Source organism: Pangasianodon hypophthalmus, chromosome 14, assembly GCF_027358585.1.
Source record: "Pangasianodon hypophthalmus isolate fPanHyp1 chromosome 14, fPanHyp1.pri, whole genome shotgun sequence".
Lineage (NCBI taxonomy): Eukaryota > Metazoa > Chordata > Actinopteri > Siluriformes > Pangasiidae > Pangasianodon > Pangasianodon hypophthalmus.
The window spans coordinates 13,322,209-13,347,092 of NC_069723.1; the positions used below are offsets into that span (position 1 = coordinate 13,322,209).

At 37.3% G+C, this 24,884-nt stretch overlaps 1 protein-coding gene across 2 annotated transcripts; it reads left to right on the plus strand.

The window, feature by feature from the left end:
• Nucleotides 1-285: 285 nt before the first annotated feature.
• On the plus strand, nucleotides 286-24,122 carry gpr4 (G protein-coupled receptor 4). 2 transcript variants are annotated; one of them, XM_026924959.3, is made up of 2 exons: nucleotides 286-467; nucleotides 20,817-24,122. In XM_026924959.3, exon 2 carries the CDS (start codon nucleotides 21,292-21,294, stop codon nucleotides 22,414-22,416), a length of 1,125 nt encoding a protein of 374 aa, XP_026780760.1. In that variant the 5' UTR covers nucleotides 286-467; nucleotides 20,817-21,291; the 3' UTR covers nucleotides 22,417-24,122. The 2 variants fall into 2 exon arrangements, with proteins under 2 accessions (XP_026780760.1, XP_053095727.1); XM_053239752.1 differs by lacking the exon at nucleotides 286-467 and adding an exon at nucleotides 13,691-15,049.
• Nucleotides 24,123-24,884: the final 762 nt, after the last annotated feature.

The window sequence follows — 24,884 nt, forward strand, 5'->3', positions numbered from 1 at the left end:
AGCTGAGAAACTTTTGTAGGTTTTTTAGGGTTTGGTGTAATTTCATCCAAGATATACAAAAAGGCCTATAATAAAGGCCTATAATAATAATAATAATAATAATAATAATGATGATGATGATGATGATGATAAACAATCCCTGTCATAATGCCACACGTTTGAAACCTTTCTCTTCCTCTACCTTGTCCACTGGCTGCATGTACTGAGCAAGGAGATGAGGAGTGAGAACTCAGGGTTTGGCGCCATCATGTGAGGGCCATGATGCGCGCGCGTGAGGGAGGGACGACGTCCCGGCTGTACACTAGTTGTGTTTTGAGGATCGCGTGCGCCACAGTCTTTCTCTATCACGCGTGCTCACTTTATCTCGCTGTCTTTCTTTGGAAGTACAGAGGCACCGCGCTGAATGACAGCAAAACCAAGAGTGTCCCACATGCCCGCCCGAACTATCTGTCTCAGCATGAAAGAAAGTGAGTACTCAGTTTTCTGTATCAGTCTCTGTTCTCCGCAGACTTTGTTGGGAAGTGTTGAAGTTCAGAGCACGGTCTGTAAGGCAGCTTGCACTGAGATGCTTCCGCAGAAACACGTTCAGTGTCATGCATTGAGCTGTACACTATTACAACCTGCTTTTACTCAAATGTCCTTGTGTGTTGTGTTGCGCGCGCTCAGTTGTTCAGTTGGATTGGTAACTGTCTGAAACTGCTACCTCATGCAACTTAATGTGGACTGTGTCATATGTTCTTCTCACTCAGATATGGGCTGATGTGGAATGATGAAAAAGTCACATTGATACTTTTAAAACAGTTAAAGTCTTAAATACAGACCTGCAATGCACTGATTTGTTTTGCTGGTTCTTCATTCAGAATTCAACTTCTGAATATATGTACCACAAGAGGGTTTTACTAAATTACATACAATCAGATCACATCTTTGATTCCAAGCAAATAAAGATAAATAAGTATATTTCCGTCGTTGTTTCATTATAACTTTCCCTTTTTTTTAACGAAAAAATGTAGACTATTAAGAGCAGTGAACAGGGGTGAGATGATAACGACCAGAACACGCAGTTGATACAGTTGAATCCTTGTTAGCGAACAATAAATGTTAATGAAAGTCCAGAGGGACATCTTCATCTTTCGTCTTTTAAGCAGAGAGTAACCGCTTAAAGCCTCCAGTTCAGATGTTCTGTCATGTAATGGATCATTGACTTTTATTTTTATGACATCTTAGAAAATTGTCTCTGCAGTACAGTGTGCTGGCTTGAACTTTTTGAGGAGAACAGCAATTTGAGCCAAGACTGATTTACTACATATACTTGTCATGAGCTCTCGCTTGGCTTTGTGAGAAAAGCCTTCAGACGTTTAATCAATCCCTTGGAGCGAGCTGTAATTGCCCACTTGAGGATGGGAGATAAGAGTGAACATTAAAAGAATGACGAGGAACAGAGAGTAATGGCCTGGAGGACCAATGACATGTTTCCACAACTGCCACCCGCCTGCTTAATGACGGTGTTATGGGAAGTTAATGTCTGTTTTGTACACCAGGCTGTGTGAGGGAAACTCTTTACCGCAGCAGTATTGAGGCACCGTAAGGGATTTTTATCAAACGTAACAGTAAGCTCACACCAGTTGATAATTTGTATTTTGATACATGAATACAGAGCCTGTTTTGATGCTCAGGGTACACACAAATAAAAAAACAAACATGAAACTTTGCTTTTCACTGAATTGTTATTGCCCAAATTAGGCCTCACTGATCTGAAAGCTTAGTATAAACCTTAGTGAATCCTTTGGCACCTATATGTATTACAGCTTGTTCCTCGAAGCCCTCAGTTTACTAATGTCTCACATAACATTAATATAGTTGACATGGAATGACATGTGATATCTAGTTCATTCCACAGTAATATGTAAACACTACAGCCTTAGCAAAGCAGTTGTTGATTAGACAAATACAGCTGACATTCCAAATAGCTGGACAGGCAGCACACAGTATAAATATTCCCCTCTTCTCTGTATGTTGACTAGCTTGTAACATCACTATTAACGATGTTAGAAAATAATGCAGACTATTGTGTTCCTGTGAATTTGCCTGCGTAACTCAACACCTTCTTTGCATAATCTGAGTATAATCTGTAGTCCCTTCTGGGCCACAGTAAAGTCAAAACCTTTTAGTGTCGTCATGATGGCATCTTTCGGAAAATGAGTAAAGAGCAGGTTTAGTTTATCGCAGGTCACCAACAGCTGATCAGAATATCAGAAAAACACTTTGGCAAACTCTACCATTATACATTGTTGCTTGATTTGCCACCATAAAGTGCAAGGTCGATCATCCTTCATTCAGTTTTACTGGTATAACATGCACAGTGGCTGTGTGACTTGCAGCACAGGAAATGCTGCACTTGAGAACAGGAAACTGGCATCAGACTCTGCCCAGGTGGCAAAAAAATACTGTCATTTTGTGTGCATTTCAAGTGGCTCCTACAATTCAGTGTTTAGCTATCCTGCTCATTTAATAAACTGCTTTGAAATGTTTAAAAATGTTTTCAGCTTTCTAAGAAAAGTTTATTCTGTGTAGAAATAAAAGAGCATTTGGGTGTCTGCTCTTCTTAGATTTGCACCTATCCTCGTACTGCATGTTTAATTAGCAAAACTCTTTATCTCTCACTCTCTCCCTTCCCCTCCCTCTCTCTCTCTCTCTCTCTCTCTCACACACACACACACACTCACACACACACACATAATGTAAATGTCAACCATACATTTTTTTTCAATGAAAGCTCACTGCTATAATTGATTATTTTAAGAAATTGTATGTTTTAAGAAATTGCTTACTTTTAAATATGTCTGCATTCCACCTGACAAGTTACATGACACAATGTGCAAAAATTTCTTATTGATGTCAAGCTTGTGGAAGTTTGTACAGCGTATATGAATCATATCCAAAACTGGAATTGCACATATCTGTATTGTTATCATTAGGCCTGGGGACAATTTCAGCACTATGACTGTGCCATCTGACCTCACAGTGATTCATATAAAATAAAATTTAAATCCCCTCCAGCCCAACTCCATCATTTTCCTTACTGGTGACATTAAAGTTGCATTAGGCAAAAGATTAGTCTTTTTTCAAGATTAGTTTTCTAACCATTAGGTAGGTTAGACATTTGCATGATTCCTGTCCATTTTCATGTAACTCTGTCCCCAGGACCTACGGTGGCCTGTAGAGTGTAGTGTCTATGAAATAATTGACAGGAGGTGCATCCAAATACAAACCAGCGTTTATTTAATCGCTGAAAACATTAGCGATTAATTCACTTTTGCTAAGGCCATGGCTTAAAGCATTTTTTAAAATCATGTTCTACATATCTTCCATGGTTATCTGTACAAGTAAGCAATAAAAACAGTCTTTTGCACCTTCAAGCATACAAATATGGGTCTGTTTATTCCTCTGTTGAAACAGTGTATTATGACTGGTTATTGCCTGATCTTCTGAGAACTTCTCTTATGTTTGACGGACAAATAATCAAAGTTTCTAAAATTAGAACAGCAGAAGAGTAGGCATTTTTTTGTTCACTTCTTTATTTTTCTGTGGTATGCTGACATTTGGACAGTATTCACCTATTATAGCCTGACCTTGACCATGGTCACCGTCAATGAAACTTAACTCTAATCATGAACAAAACTATAATGGGATACTAATTCCTATATATAACTATAATCAAAGACACAGAGATTAGAACTTGAGCTGCTTATCACAAGTATAAGAGAAATACACACATGCTTACATGCACATTGGCAAGGACCATTATTGTTCTATTATTGAATATTATAAGGTTACCTCTTGACAAAAACCTTTCATAAGTTTCATGTGTTTCATAATGGCAATGCCTGACTCAGTGATATTGATCAGTGATATTGGGTTCTTCTGTATCATATTGTGGTTGACATTACTGGACTATTTTTATTTCTCCTGTACATATGATGTCACCCCTTGCTTGGAATTTTTTTTCACAGTATATGTCAGCATCTTGCTGTGTTTGTGACAGGAATAGGAAACTGTGTGGTGGCATAGTTGTGCGGTTCTCCAAATATGTATTCTCAAACTGCTAACCTAAAGCATGAAAATGTTACTCCAAAACCAAGCACCTGACACTAGTTTGTCTGAGTCAGTTTTCAAACTAGAAACTGACCTTCAGGACTTCAGTTTCAGTGTCCTCCTTTCTTCACTCAGATTCTCCACTCACTCACTGTACTGCGCAGGTCTTCAGCATCCATTATACTGTTGAGACCTGTTCTGACCTCAGAGTATAGCTAAAGGGCTTGGCATTAATGCCTATGCCCAGAGAACAAGGGCTCATCTGCATTATGCCTTGCCACTATAGCTAGGGATTTGCATGGAAAATGTGGCACTTTTATTGAAATCATTAATTCTCCCAGCAGGACGCCAGCCCTGGGCTTTGTAGACACACTGCCGCCTCGCCACCGAAGCATGAAACAAGCAGCCACATAAGTCAGTATTAAATATCTGACTTGTGTTAATGCCAAGAGACTGTGACAGGTCCTGGTCCTCTCACAGTGCGTACCATCTGACCAGAGACAACCGTGCACATCCGTTTTTGTGGCAGCCTCGCTTGACTTAAATGAGCCTATAAAATCTGAACCAGAATCAGTTTTATTTTCCATATGTTACACACACAAGGAATTTGCCTTGGTGAGTTCAAATGTAACACACTACACAGACGACAATTTATAATTTACAGCTATATAAGGATAATGAGGAATTAAAGAAACATGTAACAAATAGGATAAATAATATTTGCTAACTGGGAAGAATAACGTAATAGAGTTATAAAGAATACTGAATATGTACATACAGTATGTGCAAGTATATAAATATGTATATGTGTGAATTATTAATGATCCTATACAGTATATTTTGTACTGTGTGGCATTGAGAACTCATAAAAAAGTTTTTATAGGTCTATATTAATTCAGTCCTGGTCCACCTATTTGTAAATTTCTGGGTTTATATTAAGTTTGACAACTTGTCAATGACCATGGTCATCTTTTATATGCCATAGCAAAGATTTCTAGATTTCTGGCTGAAATCTCCATGTCACATGAATGTCTGTAAAGGTGTCTTGTAGACATTTCTGTGTTCACTATGTTCACCTGCTTGCGGTCAGTTTGATTTTGGACACAGTGATGTAATGTACTATTTATTTGTGCATCATGAATTGTATGAATGAGTTTGTATGCAGAAGATAAAAGTTAAGGGCATCAAATGGTACTAGGTTAAAAGTTGCTTATTGAGCAACTCTATAGAGCATTTCAAATGCAGCTCAGCGTAAGAGTTTGCACACTGTACCATGTAAAAGAGCTTGCATCATGTTTGCTAAATTAAAATGTTTCAGTGTTAGTTTTAGTCTCTGTGATTTGGTTCTTGTTTTGCCAACACATTTTGGCATCATGCAATACTTGTTTCTCAGTAGCTATTATCTAATTTGTTACGTGAGTACTGAAATCTTCTACTCTGGGAGATTATACCATAACATGAGTTGCTCTAAGAATAAAGTGTTTAGTTATGGTGAAATTGGAACCTTATTGTTATGAAGTGTATGTTCATACAGAGAAGACTTTCAATATATTAGTACAGCTCTGTTCCTCGTGGCCCAGTTTCAGCATATTTGTGCCACAAGGCCTATAAATAATGCAAGGTGATACAAGGTGAAATCATTGTTAGGGTCCTGTTCAGCTACCTGCACATGCATCATGTTGAGTAGGTTGCCGCCCAATTGAATTAGTTCTCTTCCATTTGCTTAATATTAGCATTTAAAAGCTTCTGCTGTTTGAGCAGACCAGCATCCGCATTAGCCTCTTGGCAATATTGACAATTGGGACAAGTGAAAACCACTCTACCATCCTTAGAACATAGTCAACACATTATATTAAAAGCAGTTGCGTATGTCCACTGGAGAATTATGGTAGTATTTGTCAAAGTTGTTAATGCAGCCATTATCTATTTTGTTATGTGCTGAGTAAGTGTACAATAATTATGGTGAAAGAGCACTTCAGTTCAGTTTGGGATTGCATTTGTGTTCTGTGACATTTTATTTTAAATTCAGTTTTAAATGCATGTCACAGAATGAAGTTAATGTATATTTGTGTAAGAGAGGCTACGCATTTTAACCCAGTAATGGGTAATGACTTACAGTGTGAATAAACTGTAAATAGCAAGTATTACTGGCTTTAGTTGGGTGGTGTAAATTTAAAAAAAAATCTTTTCCTTTGTGGTTTGCTTGACAAGATTGTGCTGTTATATAAAAATCATCCATGCCTGGGAGGTGTAATATGGCCTGACATGAAGCCAAAATAGATTGTTTTCACATAACAGCATGGCCCAAAGTATGCTATTCCTCTTATTCCACAGAGATTCGACAACAATTTCAATTTTTAATTTATTAATGAATGACACCATGCTTTTTAATCATTTATAGTTGCATTTAATGTTGTGGAATGTCTGCAAGGCAAGTTCCTGTTATCACTTACGTTATAGCAGCTATAAACAGTTGTTTCCTTGCCAGCCTCTTTTTTTCCGCCCTCTTGAAGTTAATGATGACAAAAAAAAATGCAGCTTGTCATGCAATTGAGAAACCGGAAAGCTCATTCTCCTCTGTCCTGAAGACTCTTTTGTGTCAGGAAACTTACTGACTGTTCCAAAGCGCTGACACCCAAAAATCCTTTGTTAAATGTTCCCAAACGTCTCCTAACAGAGAACTTTACAATATCAGTGATGATATACTTTTCTTTTTAAACAACGCAGTTTTTTTAAAAAAAACAAATCTGTTTATTATTACGCTTGGGATTTTGTGGAGCGTCTCCCACACAAGTCCCTGTGTATGAGCTGTTACTATAGGAATAATAATAAACAATAATACCATGTGCTGTTGTGGAAAATTAATCAACACCTTCTGATTTGAGAATTCAACAGCATTGTGATTTAATATAAAATAAATGTCTGAGGATTTAGACTTATTTCTTCCATGTCAGTTATGCTGTGGAATGCATTTAATGTTGCACAGGCCAGTTTTTTATTGCAATCATTCCTACTCCATTCTGTAATGTTTCAAAATATGACATGTATTTGTTCCTTGGAAATTTAATGGTAAAAGCGGAGCAGAAATAGTTAGATAAGATGTTACATGAGATAAGAATGGGTTCTTGCTGAAAGGTTTTTTATGGAATGAAAATTAGATGTACCTGATGAGATTATTGAGGAGACCTTTTATATATGGTCTGCGTCACGGAAATTGATCACGAAATGATATGAGATGCATATCGTCTTTAAGGCCACGTGTGATTTGACTGTTCTATACTTTTGCTCTGGTGCTGATAGACTGACAGCTATGTGAGACGCACACCTTTGATTGTTATTACCCTGTCATGACCTGCTCTCAACACAGCGCAATAACAGTTATATGCAGAGGGACAGTTTTAAAATAGTCAACCAGACAATCAGAAAGTCATAGTCATAAAAGTGACTGAAAATGTAAATATTACATGATTGGCTGAAGACATAAAGCCCATAAAACAAGCTCGAACAGAAACTATCTGTGGTAGAACGTTACCAAGAAAGATATTCAGCATTTGGAGATGTCTTTGTGTTATTGTTACATTATCATACGAGCTATACAATGTAATAGCTAAAATGATCATTTAGCTTTTTTTTTTTATTAATTACTTCATTATCTTACTAATAATTCACTTATTAGGGCAGGCAGCATTGCTGTGAGTCCTGAGTTTGATCCTGAGTTGGTTTGGGTTACTGTCTGTGTGGATTTTCACATGTTCTCCTCAAGTCCATGTGGGATTCCTCCAGGTTCTATGGTTTCCTCCCATCTCTCAGAAACATGGTTTGGCTATTCTAAACTGCCCCTAGGTGGGAATGAGTGTTACGCTGTGTGTGCATGATGCCCTGCATTGGACTGGCATCCCATCTAGGGTACATTCCCGCCTTGTGTGTATTCTTCTCGGGATACCTTGACCCTGGCCAGGATAAAATTGGTACTGAAGAATGAACTATGAACTATTAAATTGTCCTTTTACGTAGTAAAGGATAAAAATTATTTTATATGAGATGTATAAAATATGCCTTTTTTTTTTTACATAATAAATCATGTGCATAAATAAATGTACAAATAATATGTATTTAGTAGCAGGCACTTTCTTGATATTGATAAGTCTGACATCATTGCAGTAAGGTAGTGCTTTACATGGAGGTTTAGGACAAAGCCGATGTATGTATGCAAAATTTAAGGATAGTTCACTAAGTTATAATAATCTTTTGAATGTAATTAATTATTCATTCATTCATTCGTTCATTCATTCATCTTCAGTAATCACTTCATCCTGGTCAGGGTTGCGGTAGTAATTGATTAACTGAAATTATTTTAAACTTCACTGTAGTGAGCTCTTCTTATCTGCTCACGTAGATTATTTTGATAATGCGGTTACAGTGACCTTAAAGTACAGTACATTTACAATTAAAAAAATTTTTTTTTTGAATTATTGTCATCATTACCATAACAAATTGATTGTAAAACAATATTAAAACAATATTTAAAGAAACATCAGTTTTTTGTCAGGAGTAGTGTAATGTGTTTTCTGATAAATATTCAGTATAGAGAATATTTTTGCCACTTAGAATGTTTATTTTATCTTACCATTGCCTCTCACTGCCATGCATTTATGAATTGTTAAGAAAGGGATATGTATTACACTTTATAATAATTTAGTATAATTTGCAAGTATTGTAGACATCAATAGGTTGGCAAGCTGTACTTACCTCCTATCACTACAATTTCGACTCACTTAAATCTTAAAATTGCTTAATTAATATGAAAAATAATGTTAGTTATTATTACTATCATTAGTTAATGGTTAATAGACTATTTTTTAAACTGTTTAGTAAAGCATTGTCCAATATTAATTGACAGTTGTTATTGTACTTTAATCGTAAAGTTTTATTGCACAATTTTATTCACTAAAACTTAAAACAGTAGTAGCCACCAAAAATACGGATACGGAAGTGGTTCAGGAAACATGATCAATATGGTGTGTCCATTTTATAGAACGAGCAGGACATTTTCTCTCAGTGACAGAGCGTTTCTGTTGGATTCAAACTCAATACGATTTGACTGACACAGTGAAGCCGGAGCTTGTGTAGCCTTCAACATAAATATGGTCACTGAGCAACAACGTCACACTGCTTGCAAAAAAAAGTCAAGGATCAGCTTTATCTGATGGGGCTGTTGCAAGCTGTTTTCCATGGGAATTAGGGAACAGTATCTGCTCTAGGCTCATATGCGTATCGGACTGTGACCCTTCTCACACTGAAGATTAAAATTTCTGTCATAATTTGGGGGAGTTGCATATATCACTCTATAGTGCTTTACAATATCATAGTACAGCAGCAGCACAGTACTGACCTGCTCTGAGGCCCTTTAAAGGGGATGAAGCTGTTTTATATCTAGAATGCAAAAACTGAATGAAATATGTAGACTACAGGACCTGTTGCCTGAATTCTTGGGTGATAGTAACTGGCTTTCTAGGTAATAGTATCATCTGAATCTATTTTTTCAGGCATTTTGAAACATTAGCATTGAAAAAAATGAAATGAAACTTCCTTAATAGGACATGTTCATGCAAATTATATTGAAAACATTTTTCAAATGCAAATATAATGATAATTTATGGCCTGCTGTGGACATTTTCTGGACATTCAGAGGGGGAAGACCTGAATGTATATTATGATGGTACATGAATACCAAACAGCAGTTTTTCTAGTATCTATATTTTTCTAGTATCCAGCATTTCTATATATAAACACACAAAGTGTTCATAAACAAGAAAAGTCTGAAGCACATTTTCACTTCTGACAAACAGAATCAGATGCAGATGATCTGTTGGCTTTCTTAACACTGATTCCAGTGTGTGTTCCAATAACACAAATTACATGCAGATTGCACTATCTTCAAATCACTCTTTGCTAAAAAAATCTGTACAGTGCCATTTGAACAAACACTTTCTGACTGAAATGTAATTCTGACAATATTGTGCTTTAGTCAATCATGTACATCTACTCAGCTTAAATCTAAAATGTCATATAGACTTTTCGTAGACTTTTGAGAGGGTATATTTATCTTATGGCTCTGTAAAAAAATTCTCAGAATTTTAAAATGTAATCTCGAACCTTTGCATGTCCTATAGAAGAGTAGTGAGCTAGCCTGTTACAGAGAATACTGCAGTTTGTCCTTTTGTCCTTCATCTGTATACTATACTTGAGAATAGACCTCAGATGACTTTCATGCTGAAGACCTGCCAGGCTGGGTGATAGTATTCCTGCACTAATGTATGAGGTTTGATCACGCCTAATGAACAAATGAATTATCGAGGGCTTTATTTAGACTGATCTTCCTGTTGATCTCTTTCCCTATCTCTCTCAATCACTCACTCATTCCCCCTCTCTGTCTCTGTCTCTCTCTCTCTCTCTCTCTCTCTCTCTCTCATTCTCTCAAACCCCCACTCCCCTCTCTCGCTATCTTCCACTCCCTCCCTCTCTCTCTCTCTCTCTCTCTGTCTCTCACTCATTCACTCACTCACTCCCACTCCCTCCTCAGATGGAAGAGGAGAAATCCATCTTTCAGCTCTTGTTGATTAAAAAGCTGCTAGGTCCTCTGTGCTCCTGCTGGCTGTGTGTTTACTGTTATGAGGCTGATGTATGAACATGGGGTCTTTCCCACCAGACTGAGGAACACAGGCTCAGAGGGCAGCAAGCATGCTGGATTGTCAGGAAGTGGCGTGTTTACGTTCATCATTTAGCATGACTGAATGGGACGATCTACAAGGATGCCTGACACAAACACAAAGTTGCTAATGGTTCAACACAATCCATCTGCCAGAATCTGAGCAAAGTGTGTAATGGCTCAGTTTGGCTCATTCAATGGCTTCAGTTGAAGTAGCTATGTGACTGATGGAAGTAAATAAACAGAGACTTTCAAATGGATTCTGTAGTCTACTTTAGATATTTCTGATTTTGTAGTGCCATTCAGTTACATGGCTTTTTTCCTCTCCACACAATATGAATAAAGCTTATAATGGGATAAGTATAAGATAATCATCATTATAGATGGGGTGATTAGTGGATCCTATTTCTCTGTTGTTTTTTGCTGCAATCACTGTGTTTAATGATGATGCATACAGGACGTTTTATTCACAGTAGATCATAAGACTTAATTAGCAAGGCTGACATTTCTAATTCATGCAACGTGACCTTTGCTTGATTTAAATGAATTGATTGGAACTGTTCTTGGTAAATATGGTGTGTAAACATGGAACACTGTTGTTTGAGATATGTCTTGTTATCAGCACCTTTTTGGTCATTTGATAAGTATGTGAGGAGTGCATGATCTTTCATTTGATCTTTTTTGCTCAGTATCTAATACCTGGCTTATTTTAAAGTTTATAGTAAGCAAATCGCTTTCACTGTAGACATTGTAGGATTTAATGAACGCGCTTCAAGCATTATGCAGACAGCAGTGGACTCTTTAATGGGTTGGTCTTTTAAAGGGTCCATAGTCCATTGTTTAATCCTACAGGGTAACTTGGTCGTTAAATCGGGAACTTGGTGGTTGAAGCTGTCCTGAAACTAACATGCTATTTAATGTCAGTAAAATATTTTACAGTCACCGTTTCACATACAGTGGATATACAAAGTCTACACACCCCTGTTAAAATGGATGGTTTTTTTGTGAAGTAAAAGAATGACACTAAGATAAATCATGTCAGATTTTTTCCCCACCTTCAATGTAAAATGGCGAAGTACACAAATAAAGTGAAACTCGATCAGAAACGTTTTAGGGAAAAAGGAAAAATAAAAAATGTACAATAACCTAGTTCCATAAGTGTGCACACCCCTAAACTAGGACTTTGTTGAAGCACCATTTGATTTTATTACACCACTCAGTCTTTTTGGGTAGGAGACTATCACCATGACACATCTTGTCTCAGCAATATTTTCCCACACTTTCTTGCAAAAACATTCTAGAGCCGTCAAATTGTGAGGGCATCTCCTGTCCACAGTTGGATTCAGGTGTGGGCTATGGCTAGGATATTCAAAAACATTGATCTTCTTTTGCTTAAGCCGTTCCTTTGTTGATTTGGATGTATGCTTTGGGTCGTTGTCATGCTGAAAGGTTAAATTCCTTTTCATCTTCATCTTACTAGCAGATCCCTGAATGTTTTGCACTAAAATCGACTGCTGTTGTAGCTCTTCATGATTCCATCCAGAAGAAAAGCAACCCTAAAGCATGATTCTGCCACCACCATGTTTCACCCTGGGTATGGTGTTCTTTTGATGATGTGCTGAAGGTGCCAAACATACCTTTTGGAATTGTGGAATTATTGTACCGTTTGGAATTGGTCTCATCAGGCCATAACACATTTTGCCTCATGGTTTGGGGTGATTTAGTTGGGCTAAGATGTTTTTTGTGAGAATGGGCTTTCATCTAGCCACCCTACCCAATAGCCCAGACATATGAAGTATACGAGAGATTGTTGTCACATGCAGAGAGTAAACAGTATTTGCCAGATATTCCTGCAGCTCCTTTAATGTTGCCATAGGTCTCTTGGCAGACTCCCTGGTAAGATTTTGTCTTGTCCTTTTGCAAATTTTGAAGGGATGTCCTGTTTTTGGTAATGTCACTGTGGTGTCCCATTTTCTCCACTTGTTGATGATGGCCTTTGCGGTGTTCCAGGGTACATCTAATGTACCATGGAACATCTTTTATATCTTGATATCTTTCGACAAGTGAAATACCGTACATGCTTTGTAAGCTCTTTGGGGACCATGGCTTCAGCAGTCAGATGAAACCAAGATGATGTGAATAAAATCCTACAGAAACAGCTGGTCTTTATTTGGGGTTAATCAGAATCATTTCATTGATGACAGCTGTGTGATAATTACTTTTGTACATGAGATTGAGTGATTGGTTCATTCTGAACACAGCCACATTCCCAGTTATAAAACGGTGTGCACACTTATGCAACCAAGTTATTGTACCGTTTTTATTCTTCTTATTTTTCCCTAAAATATTTCTGATTGTTTTTCACTATTTAATAGTCGTAATTTCACATTTACGCTGGAAAAAGTTCTGACATGATTAATTAATTTAATTTTTTTACTTGACAAAAAACTGCCATTTCAAAAGGGGTGTGTAGACTTTTATATCCATTGTACATAATTTTCATAGATCTCGGTTCACTGTCAGTTAACTGTCAGCCATTAGACAGACAAAGTGTAAAGAAAATCCCAGAAATATACTTTGCTACATAATTATAGTGCTGTTATTAATAAAGAAAAAATGATCTATGATTATTATTTTTATATACATTAAAATATTTACACTGTATATTACTTTATATCATCTGTTAATGTTCATCTTAGTAAATAAGGAATCTTATTAAATTAAAAGTGGCTCTTGAATGAAATAAAATTAAAAGTGGCTCTTAAATGATTCAAACATATATTTTAGGGTAAGCCTAGTCTCTCCAACCAGACCTCTTGCTAGATCCTCAGCCAACTATTTGCAGCCAGGGACCCCTTTAAAAAAAACAAACTCAGTAAAGATTTATTTTACGAACTATTGTAATATTAGGATCATTATTCGAATGTGTACAATAATATTTGGCTATTTATTAGTTCCACAGAGCTTTTTATTCCTTTTCACTGACAGAACACATTAGGTCCTAGCTGATATTATTTATAGTCCCACTTGTTTTTCAGATACTGAGGTTTAGATTAAAACCGTTTAAGTCAAGGCACCAGTCAAACAGTCTAATAAGAGCTTGATAATAAATGAAATGTTGTTAATGGAAGGTTTATTTTGTTATCTTCAACAAAATAAATACAAAATAAAATAAAATCACAGACCCCCTGGCTATGCCTTACAGACCCCACTTTGAGAACCTCTTTGCTAGACCATACACAAACATTTTCTCATAGCCTGTCAGTAAACACACAAAATGACCTCATTTACTTGGTGGTAAGTACTCCACATGAAACTCTGATGTCTGATGTTCTGTGAACATGGTGTTCAAAAGGTTTTTCACTGAAAATCAGTGCAAGGAAGTGCATACACATGGAAATACGAAGAGTCAATCAGATTGCAACTTTTAACAGAGGCTATGCATTAGGTGTGAGGAGCGTCTGAGGCTGACACTACAACAAGCCAAGCTGTGCCTTCCATAGTTCAGACACTTCGATATTTCAGGGTAAAAACTTAGCTATTTACATGTAAAGTTTAAGTCATTCACATATTCATTTGCAGTTTAAATAAGGCTACATTCACATTACTAGGTTGAAGTAACAAAAAAATCCAAGATCTGATTATTTCTGGATCTGATTTTTTTCAAATCAGACCTGGGCCATTTTTGTAGTTAGTCCTAGATTGGATACATATCCAGAATGTACCCATGGGACAGGAATGAGAACGGTCAGATCAGAGTTCATGTGGCTATTTCTCAACACATATGCACGTCATCATCCAGTGTCGGCAATGGAGGACAGCAACAGCAGTAACTCTATTCAAAGGAGGGAAGTGGAAATTTACTTAATTACTTGATATTTGGGGAGTCTAAGCAAAACTGGAAGGACCCTGCAGAAACCGAGTAGTGTAGTGAAACAGTTGCCCAAAAAATCAATGTGTCAGTGCAGTGTATTTTTCGGGGACAGGTGCATTCTTGTTAAAACAGATATGGGACACATGGAGTTACAGATTTTATCTATCAAGATAGACAGGTCCGATCTGAGCGAAAATCCGTCTTTTTTTTGTTGAAAAAACCTAAAGTCCTTTAAAATACTGTAGTAAAGATGGTCTAAAGCAGTCAGATGGGAAACCTGATTGTTCATCCATGTACATTTCAGACAGGTATATAATATATGAAAAAAGTCTGGACATAGAAAATGACATTGAGAGAAAGAACAGTGTATGGTAAGTACGTTGGCTGAGAGTCAGTGGAAATGCATTGTGCTGGCTGTAAGCTTCAGCAGAGCCTTTGTGTTAAGGGTAAGCTAATCCTATTTGGCAATCTAGCAAACTGCGTTCTGGACAACATTTGTCAAGTTTTTAGGGCAGCTCCATATATGTACTGTATCTACATCCATAATCATTACTCATTTATTCCACACAGACATGTGAGTATGCCTTTCAGAGGGCTATAGTGCTCACTCAGAGGAATCTTTCAATGCTTTTCTTTTAAGTGCATCATCTGCAGCAGGCTGTGTGTGAAGTCTGTACAGTGCTGTCATTGTGCAGTTCTGCATTTTACCTGTAGACAGTTTCATGTATCCCTTCATTTTAATCATGCAGTGTGAGGGGAAATATGTATTTGGACAATTTTATTATTTATTATACTTCCAGTGCATATACGTCAATTTTTCAAATTTGCACTGTCGTTTGAATTTGTATTTATAAATGTGAACAAAAAGTATGTATCCATAGGCATAAACAAAGATATGTTTAAAAAACAAAGGTGATAGGGAAAAAAGTATTTGAACACCACAAATTAGCAATATTAGCACTTTCTTGCAAAGCTGTTGCTGCTAATTACGGCTTTGAGACACCAACGGTAAGAAGTAATTAGCTTTTTGCAGCATTGTGGTTAACCTGTGCACTATTCCTCTTGGCAAATTGTCTTGAATCCCTAAGGTTACAAGGCTCCTTCTGATGGGCTCACAATGTCAAAATCCTTCATAAATTTTCAAAGCGATTTAAGTCCGGAGATTGGCTAGGCCATGCAATGCCTTCTTGAGTTAGTTTGGATGTATGTTTGCAGTCATAGTCTTGTTGAAATGTACTGTACTGTGTATCTTCTCCCCAGATTCAGTTTATTGGCCGATGAGGTTAAATTCTCCTCTAATATGTCCTGTTACATTGCTCTATTCATGTTTCATGGTTCTGCTTTGTTTAAATGCTTTTAGGTTGCATCTCTGTGCTTCTTTTTTAGCAGAGTGGTGTAGGAATGGAGTTGATTGCAGTGCAGTTCATTGCTTATAGTTGTCTGTGTAACTGCTGTTCCTGCTGCTTTCAGGCGCATTGTGCAATCTTCTGTGGCGCACCTGTCCTGGCACAATTAGTTGTGGTTTTATGAACTTTCCACATGTGTATTATACGAAAAACCAGTTATACTGAAAGGGGTGTTTAAGTGCTTTGATATGGCTTTGTAGCTTTTTCCAATCGAGTGTTGTTTAATAATGTCAAACAACTGAGAACTTTAGGAAGCTCTTTCACCTTCACCATGAATGCTACTATGTTGTTGCGTGAAATCTTCCCAATGTCGTTTTTGACGACACTAGAACGTTTTTTCTTCTTTCGAGAGCATTTATATCCATAACTTTATTTAGATTTAGATTTATTTTTATATAACCTGTGCAAATATAAAGGATATATGCAGTGGAGGTATATTAAATCACAAAAACAAAAGTGTCTGAACACTTATTTCCTTTCCCTGTGTATATTGGCCTCTTGTTTGCTCTCTACCCTGTGTCAGTCTGTCATTGTTTACAATTCCAAGCATATTATACTGATGTAATCAGTTCCTCCATTTTTGATGTGACTGTCAGGGTCTCTGTACAGTAGAGTTTGCTGCTACAGTGAGTGTCCTTCATTGATGTTTTCCAGATTACCTACTGATGGACATTGGGAAAATTAGGAGCAAGATTATTAGTATGGTATAGAATGATTGAATTAAATGTGAACCCAAGTAGAGGTGAAAAATTAATTTCAGTATACATCAATATCAGTAGAGCAGAACAGTCATTTTTCAAAGGCAAACTCAGATGTAATGATTACATGATTAAGTAGTGATCACTTCTGCACATACTGTGTATCTTTGATCATTTATGTACAGCTGATTGTGAAGTGTTATATACCCTTAAGACACAGTGAAGAAGACAAAGATACTAAAGTTATAGCAGAAAGGATATCAATGGTGAAAAGATATCAATGGTGAAATATTAATAGTGAAAAAAAAACTTAAACAGCAGAAACACTGAAGCTAAATCGAGTTTATTAACAGAAAGTGCAGTACAGTCTTTATTTTGTTTTTGATATATTTTAAACAATACTTCTAAAGTGAAATCAGTTCCAAAGCTCACATCTCCTTTTCTGATTGTGATTTAGTCATTCTCTAAAAACCCACTCTTTGCATTTATAAATGCCTCTCACCTCTTTTGTGTCATCTGAACAGCTTCGGATTTCCCTCAGAAGTGATATTCCCCCTCCCTATTTTTCCGTTCCAGATTGCTTCACCAGTCATTGCTAACTCTTCTTGTGTCTGTTGTATCTCTGCCACATGTCATACACTGCCTTCGTCAGATCAGGTCTGGAGTATAGATCGGTCATGTTATAACTACCTTACATTTGATTTTGCCTTTTGTTTAGGATTGTAGTCTTGTTGTGGAATGTACCAATTCTTTCTGTTGACAAATTGCAAACGTTTGCACTCAACTGTACAATTCTCATTTGAAGAAATGTGTGAAATATGATACATCGTGTTGAACCTGTGTTTGCTATACTGATTAGAACCGGAGAGCTTTTCACCAGTGATTGATTTGAGCATCCTCAAATTATGCAAGCAATAATAGAATCAAAGACAGAAAATGCACACAAACTGCATTTTACATTTTGGGTCTGAGGTTTTGTGTTGGGTTTTCTCCTCATTTGTTAAATGAAAATGCAATATATATATATATATATATATATATATATATATATATATATATATATATATATATATATACATATAATTTTTTTAAATAAAAAGCTATACAGCATATCCTGTTAAACTTGAGGTCACTTTTGTGTTTTCTGTTCTTGTTTGTCTGTGTGTGCTATGGTACTGTCAGGAGATGACAAACTAGAATAAATAAAGATAAGAATTAATAAGTCAGTCCTCAGCTGGTTTATTGGATGAATGAATATAAAATCAGTGCTTTCGACCATCTCCTATTTGTCCTAGTGCGAGTGGCATCTGGTGTAAAAGCTTCTTAAGGACACAGTGATACGAGCTGAGCCTTATTGCATATAGTGCACACAAAGCAAACGCTAACCTGTTGGTTTTGCTATTTTTGATATTACTGATGATAAAATGGTTACTGATAAGGTCTGCTGTTTGTCACATGACCATATTCTACAGTGTAATCTACAATGGGCCTTTTCTGTGAAGTCGACTAAGAGAACGTGCACTTCTGTTTGGCATCTCATAATAATAAACAAAACTTTTGTCCATATAAAGCTAAATGGTTTGTTAGCGATACGCAGTCTTGTTTATGTTCATCTTTAAGATGAGAGAAAAATACGGATCATTATTTTGAAAATCTTCCCTCCACTGCAAGTTCTATGTTTCCATGTCCTTGTCTCTGTATTTTATTTTATTATTTTACTTTTCACACACGATTAATTAATAAAACATTCTGAGCAGGGGAAACGTATACTGTTTAAAATGTTAGAGGTTCTACTAAATCCCATGTTTGTGACTTAATTTAAATCAGATGTACCATATAAAACTCTGTTCTCATAGAGCTATATATGTACATATATATATTTATATACACACACACACACACAGATCAGCCATAACATTAAAACCACCTGCCTAATATTGCTAAGGTCCCCCTTGTGCCACCAAAACAGCTGTGAGCCATTGAGGCATGGACTCCACAAGACCTTTGAAGGTGTGCTGTGGTATCTGGCACCAAGATGTTAGTAGCAGATCCTTTAAGTCCTGTAAGTTGTGAGGTGGGGCCTCCATGGATCGGACTTGTTTGTCCAGCACATGCCACAGATGCTCAATCGGATTGAGATCTGGGGAATTTGGAGGCCATGTCAACATCTTGACCTCTTTGTCATGTTCCTCAAACAATTCCTGAACAATTTTTTGCAATGTGGCAGGGCACATTATCCTGCTGAAAGAGGCCACTGCCATGAAGGGGTGTACTTGGTCTGCAACAATGTTTAAGTAGGTGGTACGTGTCAAAATAACATCCACGACGAATGAATGCCAGGACCCAAGGTTTCCCAGCAGAACATTGCCCAAACAATCACACTGCCTCCGCGGGCTTGCCTTTTTCCCGTAGTGCATCCTGGTGCCATCTCTTCCCCAGGTAAGTGACGCACACGCACCCGGCCATCCAGATGATGTAAAAGAAAATGTGATTTTTCAGACCAGGCCACCTTCTTCCATTGCTCCATTGTCCAGTTCTGATGCTCAGCATGGGCACTCTGACCGGTCTGCAGCTACGCAGCCCCATATGCAGCAAGCTGTGATACCCTTTGTGTTCTGACACATTTCTATCATAGCCAGCATGAACTTTTTCAGCAGTTTGTGCTACAGTAGCTCTTCTGTGGGGTTGGACCAGACTTGGGCGCCCATGACCCTGTCACTGGTTGTCCTTCCTTGGAGCACTTTTGTTAGGTGTCAACCACTGCATATGCAGATCCTTACGCTTGCCCATTTTTCCTGCTTCCAACACATCAACTTCGAGAACTGACTGTTCTCGTGCTGCCTAATATATCCCACCCCATGACAGGTGCCATTGTAACAAGATAATCCATGTTATTCACCTGTCAGTGGTTTTAATGTTATGGTTGATTGGTGTATATATATATATAAAAGTTAATGTGTCAGCAAATTTTCTCTTTCCTGGAAATCTCTCACTGTTTTGAGAAAGATATGTAGACATAAATATTACCCATTCCTTATCACACAATATAATATACAATTATGTTAAAACAGTTATTGTTATAAACAAGCAGCATAATCCTCAAGAACTGATTGTAAGCTTTTAATTGAATTTTGGGAAATAGTCCAGTCGGTGGACTGAATATTTGCTATTATTACATGAGTGATTAATGAATAGTCTTTGTCTCAGGCTTTTGTTAGTGAGTGTGGATGCACAAAAGGATGAGCCTGGAGCTGGTTCTTGCTTGCTATGTTTAATGACATTTGTTAATCTCCACATTTCATTTTATCACCTTTGCTCTGCCATTGGTCATTTGAGCTTATGCTTGAGCCTAGGAAGATAATATAAACAGGCCCATGCAAACAGAGAACATGATTTCCCTGCACATAGCGTGGTTACAACACTGTACTTCAATAGCAACACTTCTAACAAAATTGCTTCTTATTTTTGACAGTGTACAATGGCTAAAAATGTTAATGTTGATCCAGTACTAATGGGAAAAGGAAAATTATGTATTCGAATCATTATGTAGCTTTATATGTAAGATTGCTCTAAATAATTTTGTAATAAATCCCAGGGGGCCACACTTACAACAGTATTTTCAGCCTTTGACCATATAGTTATCTTTATAGTCATGTTTATAAATAATAAGTTACTTACATAAAGGGCAGGAGACATCTAAAATAGGCCAATCATTTTACACACTGCGGTCATGCAGGGTGTATTCCCGCCTCATGTTCAGTGTTCCTGGGATAGGCTCCAGATCCACTGCTATCCTGCTCTTGATAAAATGGATACTGAAGATAAATGAATGAAGTTTATACACTAAATAGCGAGTGTTCTGGATTAATAATGATTATATCTGAGTTCAGTTGTCATTATTCATACATTCTGCTATAATGCCATCAAGCTGATCCAATTAGACCTAAACCTGGCAGACGGTGCATTTTGCCCTAATACGTTACCATTTGATTTTCAACCCTAACATATCCAAACCTTTTCTTTTTGTTTTGCAGATGGTCATAGCTGATGGGGCCAAAGAAAATAAATCACAAAGCAGTGTTCAGTGAAAGAAGAGAAGGAGACCATGCTGGGAAGTCCAGCTGTTCCAGGCTGCTACAGGAGCACACCCTTTTTTTACGCCCCACTTGTGCTCATCTCTCTTGTTCAATGATTAATAATAGCATTTTCAATGTTTTTTACCATTGAGGCTGGTAATTCCAGAATTACTGTAAGATAGCTTTGGTCTCCTTTCAAACAACTTCATAACAAAGGTTTTATGGCCAGCCATGAAGTGTGGTAGAGACGTGAAACCTTAAGCTCACCATGCTTGAGCAGCATGGGCGCAGGATTTGTGTTTGTGCCACAATCACAAGCTGAAGATCTATGAAGAAGAACATTAAGGAATGTATCACAGAACTGTAATGTTTTCTTTTCATACCAAAATATGACTTGATTTGGGACCTTAGACAGCACAACTATTTCTTGATTATGATATCAAATCTCATAAAAAGTGACGAGATGTGTAATGTCTCTGCTTCCTGTAATGTTGATTCAAACATCGATCAGTTCTTTCAGCCAGTGCTATACATTATTGTTATCATCCTTGGCTTCCCGACAAACTGTATGGCTCTGTGGGCCGCCTACTTGCAGGTGAAGCAAAAAAATGAGCTAGGTATCTATCTGATCAATCTTTCCCTGGCTGATCTCCTTTACATAGCCACGTTGCCACTTTGGATTGATTATTTCCTCCAACACGATAACTGGATCCATGGGCAAGGGGCTTGCAAGCTGTTCGGCTTCATTTTCTATACCAACATATATGTCAGCATTGCTTTCCTCTGCTGCATTTCTGTGGATCGTTATTTGGCAGTGGCCCATCCACTCAAGTTTGCCAAAGTGCGTCGGGTCAAGACAGCTGTTTTGGTCAGTGCCATAGTCTGGATTATGGAAGTTGTGGCCAACTCAGCACCACTCTTTCATGATGAGCTCTTCGCGGCCCGCTTCAACCGCACCTTCTGTTTTGAGAAGTATCCAATGCAAGACTGGGTGGCAGGCATGAACCTCTACCGCATCTTCCTGGGCTTCTTGGCTCCCTGGTGCTGCATGTTAGCATCATACAAAGGAATCTTGAAGGCAGTACGTGGCAATGTTTCCACCGAACGGCAAGAGAAAGCTAAGATCAAGAGGCTAGCCCTTAGCCTCATCCTCATAGTGCTACTTTGCTTTGGACCCTATCATGTGCTCCTGCTGTGGCGCAGTGTGCTCTTTCTCAGCAATCCCTGTGACTGTCGGGTGGAAGAGTACTTATTTACTGCCTACCACGTAGCCCTCGCAGTCACCAGCCTCAACTGTGTGGCAGACCCAATCCTCTACTGTTTTGTGAATGAAGGAGCTCGCAGCGACGTGAGCCGTGCCCTGGCCACCCTGATGACGGCCTTTCACCGAGGACAAACCACAGACATGTTAATGGGGGGTTCCATTACTATAGAAACACCCCTGGCCAGCAAGAAACCAGATCTCTATGGAGAGGTCAAAACTAATTCCTATAAAACTGAAATTGAAACACTGAAAGAGGAGTGTCTTCAAATGACCAAACTTAGTGTTAAAAAGTGAAGCCATGCAGTACGTATGTAGGCACACATATGTCAAGAGATCTTCAGGGAGCCTGAGCCTCAAGTTTCCTCACAGATTATGTCAACAATGTTGGCATTTAAATAAATTGTTAATGTAAAACCCAGCTCCGTGAATGTTATACCAGATGCCTTGTTTATTACTGTTTGGATATTGTAATTTGCAATGATAAAGTTTTCCCGTCCAGAAATGAGTTAACACCTTACGTACCCCTGCTAACTTATCTGTTATAAACACATTCCTTTATTTATAGCTCATGCCACCGTGAAGCTCAAAGCAAGATCACCATGGCAGAGCTCTAGCTGTAACAAGTGTAAAACAAGTGTAAAACTTTTTGCAGTAAATTATTACTTCTTCCACGGTTAGACACAGCTTCTTAAGCATTAATTAGATTTTTTTTAAACAGTTTATACTGCACACACCAAAATGGTAGTGGTCTTGTAAAAACCCTTTTGTAAAAATTATTTATTGTTTGAGACAAAATGCAATTATCTTGAGAATCCCAAAATTAAGTACAGTCAGCATTTTACATACTCTATAAACCTGTCACTGAAATGCATTGTAGTGTATTCTTAAATCTGAAATTAGAAACTGGAGTCTCATGAAGATATGAATTCATGTGTCCTACCATTTATTCTTTGATCTGGGACACAAAATTTCAGTTTGAGTACTGTACTGTTACGTGTAACCTTCAGAGCATTGTTGTGGAAGTATGTAAATTATTTTTAAAGTTTAAATCAAAGGCAGATGAATTTGCATTTTTTTAAATTATTAAATTTTAATTTAAAACTACTAATTTAACAATTGGTTCAGTTAATCGGGTCTTTAGAATCCCCGTCAGGCTGAGAATCATGCGTATATGGTTAGAGTCGTAATAAACCTTACAGTTTTACATTTGAAATACAAATAATATATGAATATTATATAACACATTATATTTAATCATATATCTCTTAGAATGTTTCTTTTACAAAGTTCGGACCTATCAAACTATTTGCCATTGGAGTCTTTCAGAGTTTTTTCTAGTAATTTTAATGAGGTAAAATGGCTTTTCAGAGAGGAGAATAAAATGTATGCTCTATATATGACTGTCACAAGCACTAAATGTAATGCATCAGATGAGTCTTATTCATTCCACTTATTCATTAATAATTGTATTTATTGTGGATAAAGATATATTGAAAATACTAGAGTTGTAATGAACAGTAGCAAAACACTGCTGAACTAATGTTAAAAATTGTGATCAAGGTTTTGGATGTCAAGCTATTTCTAGGGATTTTTTTTTTTTTCAGAAAAAAAGAAAAAAGTTTGGGGTTTGCGGTAACTGTTATGAAAATGTGAATATTCCAAAAGCTAAAGCACCTGAGGAAATCAAGAAGTGTTATATTACCAAGGCTGGTGTATGCTTGACATTTGATGTTAATCTACAAGTTATGTAGTTGTTAAAATACATGTGTCTTACTGTACACATACAGTTGTCAATTGTTTGTCTATTTTCAGTGACCCATAGACATTCATAATGAAATTGCATCCAAATAACAGACTTTGCACATGTTTACATTCCTGTTCAGATGCCTTCTCGGAACTTTCCACTGTAAATCATGAATGTCTTTTATCACTTAAAGGTTTGCAACTGAACAGGGGGTGCCTAATATGCCAAAATGAAATAAATTATGTCCATTCAATCATTTCTTAGTTTGATTTTGGCTCATCCTCATATTGAAAGGGCAAATAAGAGAGATGGTACTGTAAAGCACTGGGTTCGTAGTCTGTTTTTCATATTAAAATGGTGGCAGTTCAGTTAAAATGCATAACAAAATCCCCAGATTTGAATTAACACCTACAGAGTTAATATAATCTAGCAGGAAACAAATAAAAACTATAAGAGTAAATACAGCACTGGTGCTTTTCCTGTGTACTAAAGATTAGATATAACTGCTAATGGGAACACTTTGTCTTTATTTTCTGTCTTTAGAGCTCTTTATTTAAGGTCTTTAAGGTTGTGCACTGGCTGCAGCACGTCAATATGGCTCACATCATTATGTGGTATTGATCTGTGCTGTTCTTGAGGTGTCACCCTAAAGTAGTGTGTATCTGATCATAGATGAGGACATCATTCTCCATGACCCGTCTTCAGTTTTCACTATTCATAGTGCTTCAGCCAGATCCAGGCTCTTAATCCATACACTGTGACTCCGGATCCATTTCATTTTGGACACCTGTTTATTTGGAGATGGAGTTGGTGGACACCGTTTCCCAATATAGTACATGGTAGTGTCAGATGTCAGTCGCGGAGGACCACAGCACTGCAGGCTTTAGCACTGTACCTCACTCAACACACCTAATGACCAAGGACTTCGTGGGCTGAATTTAGTGTGTTAGAAGAAATAAAACACTTATCTGTCTAGGGCTGTGGTCATTAGGGACATTCATGTATATGAATAAGTCAC

Coding starts and splice junctions, on each gene's coding strand:
- gpr4 (XM_026924959.3), top strand. CDS start 21,292: ATGATATCAAATCTCATAAAAAGTGACGAGATGTGTAATGTCTCTGCT.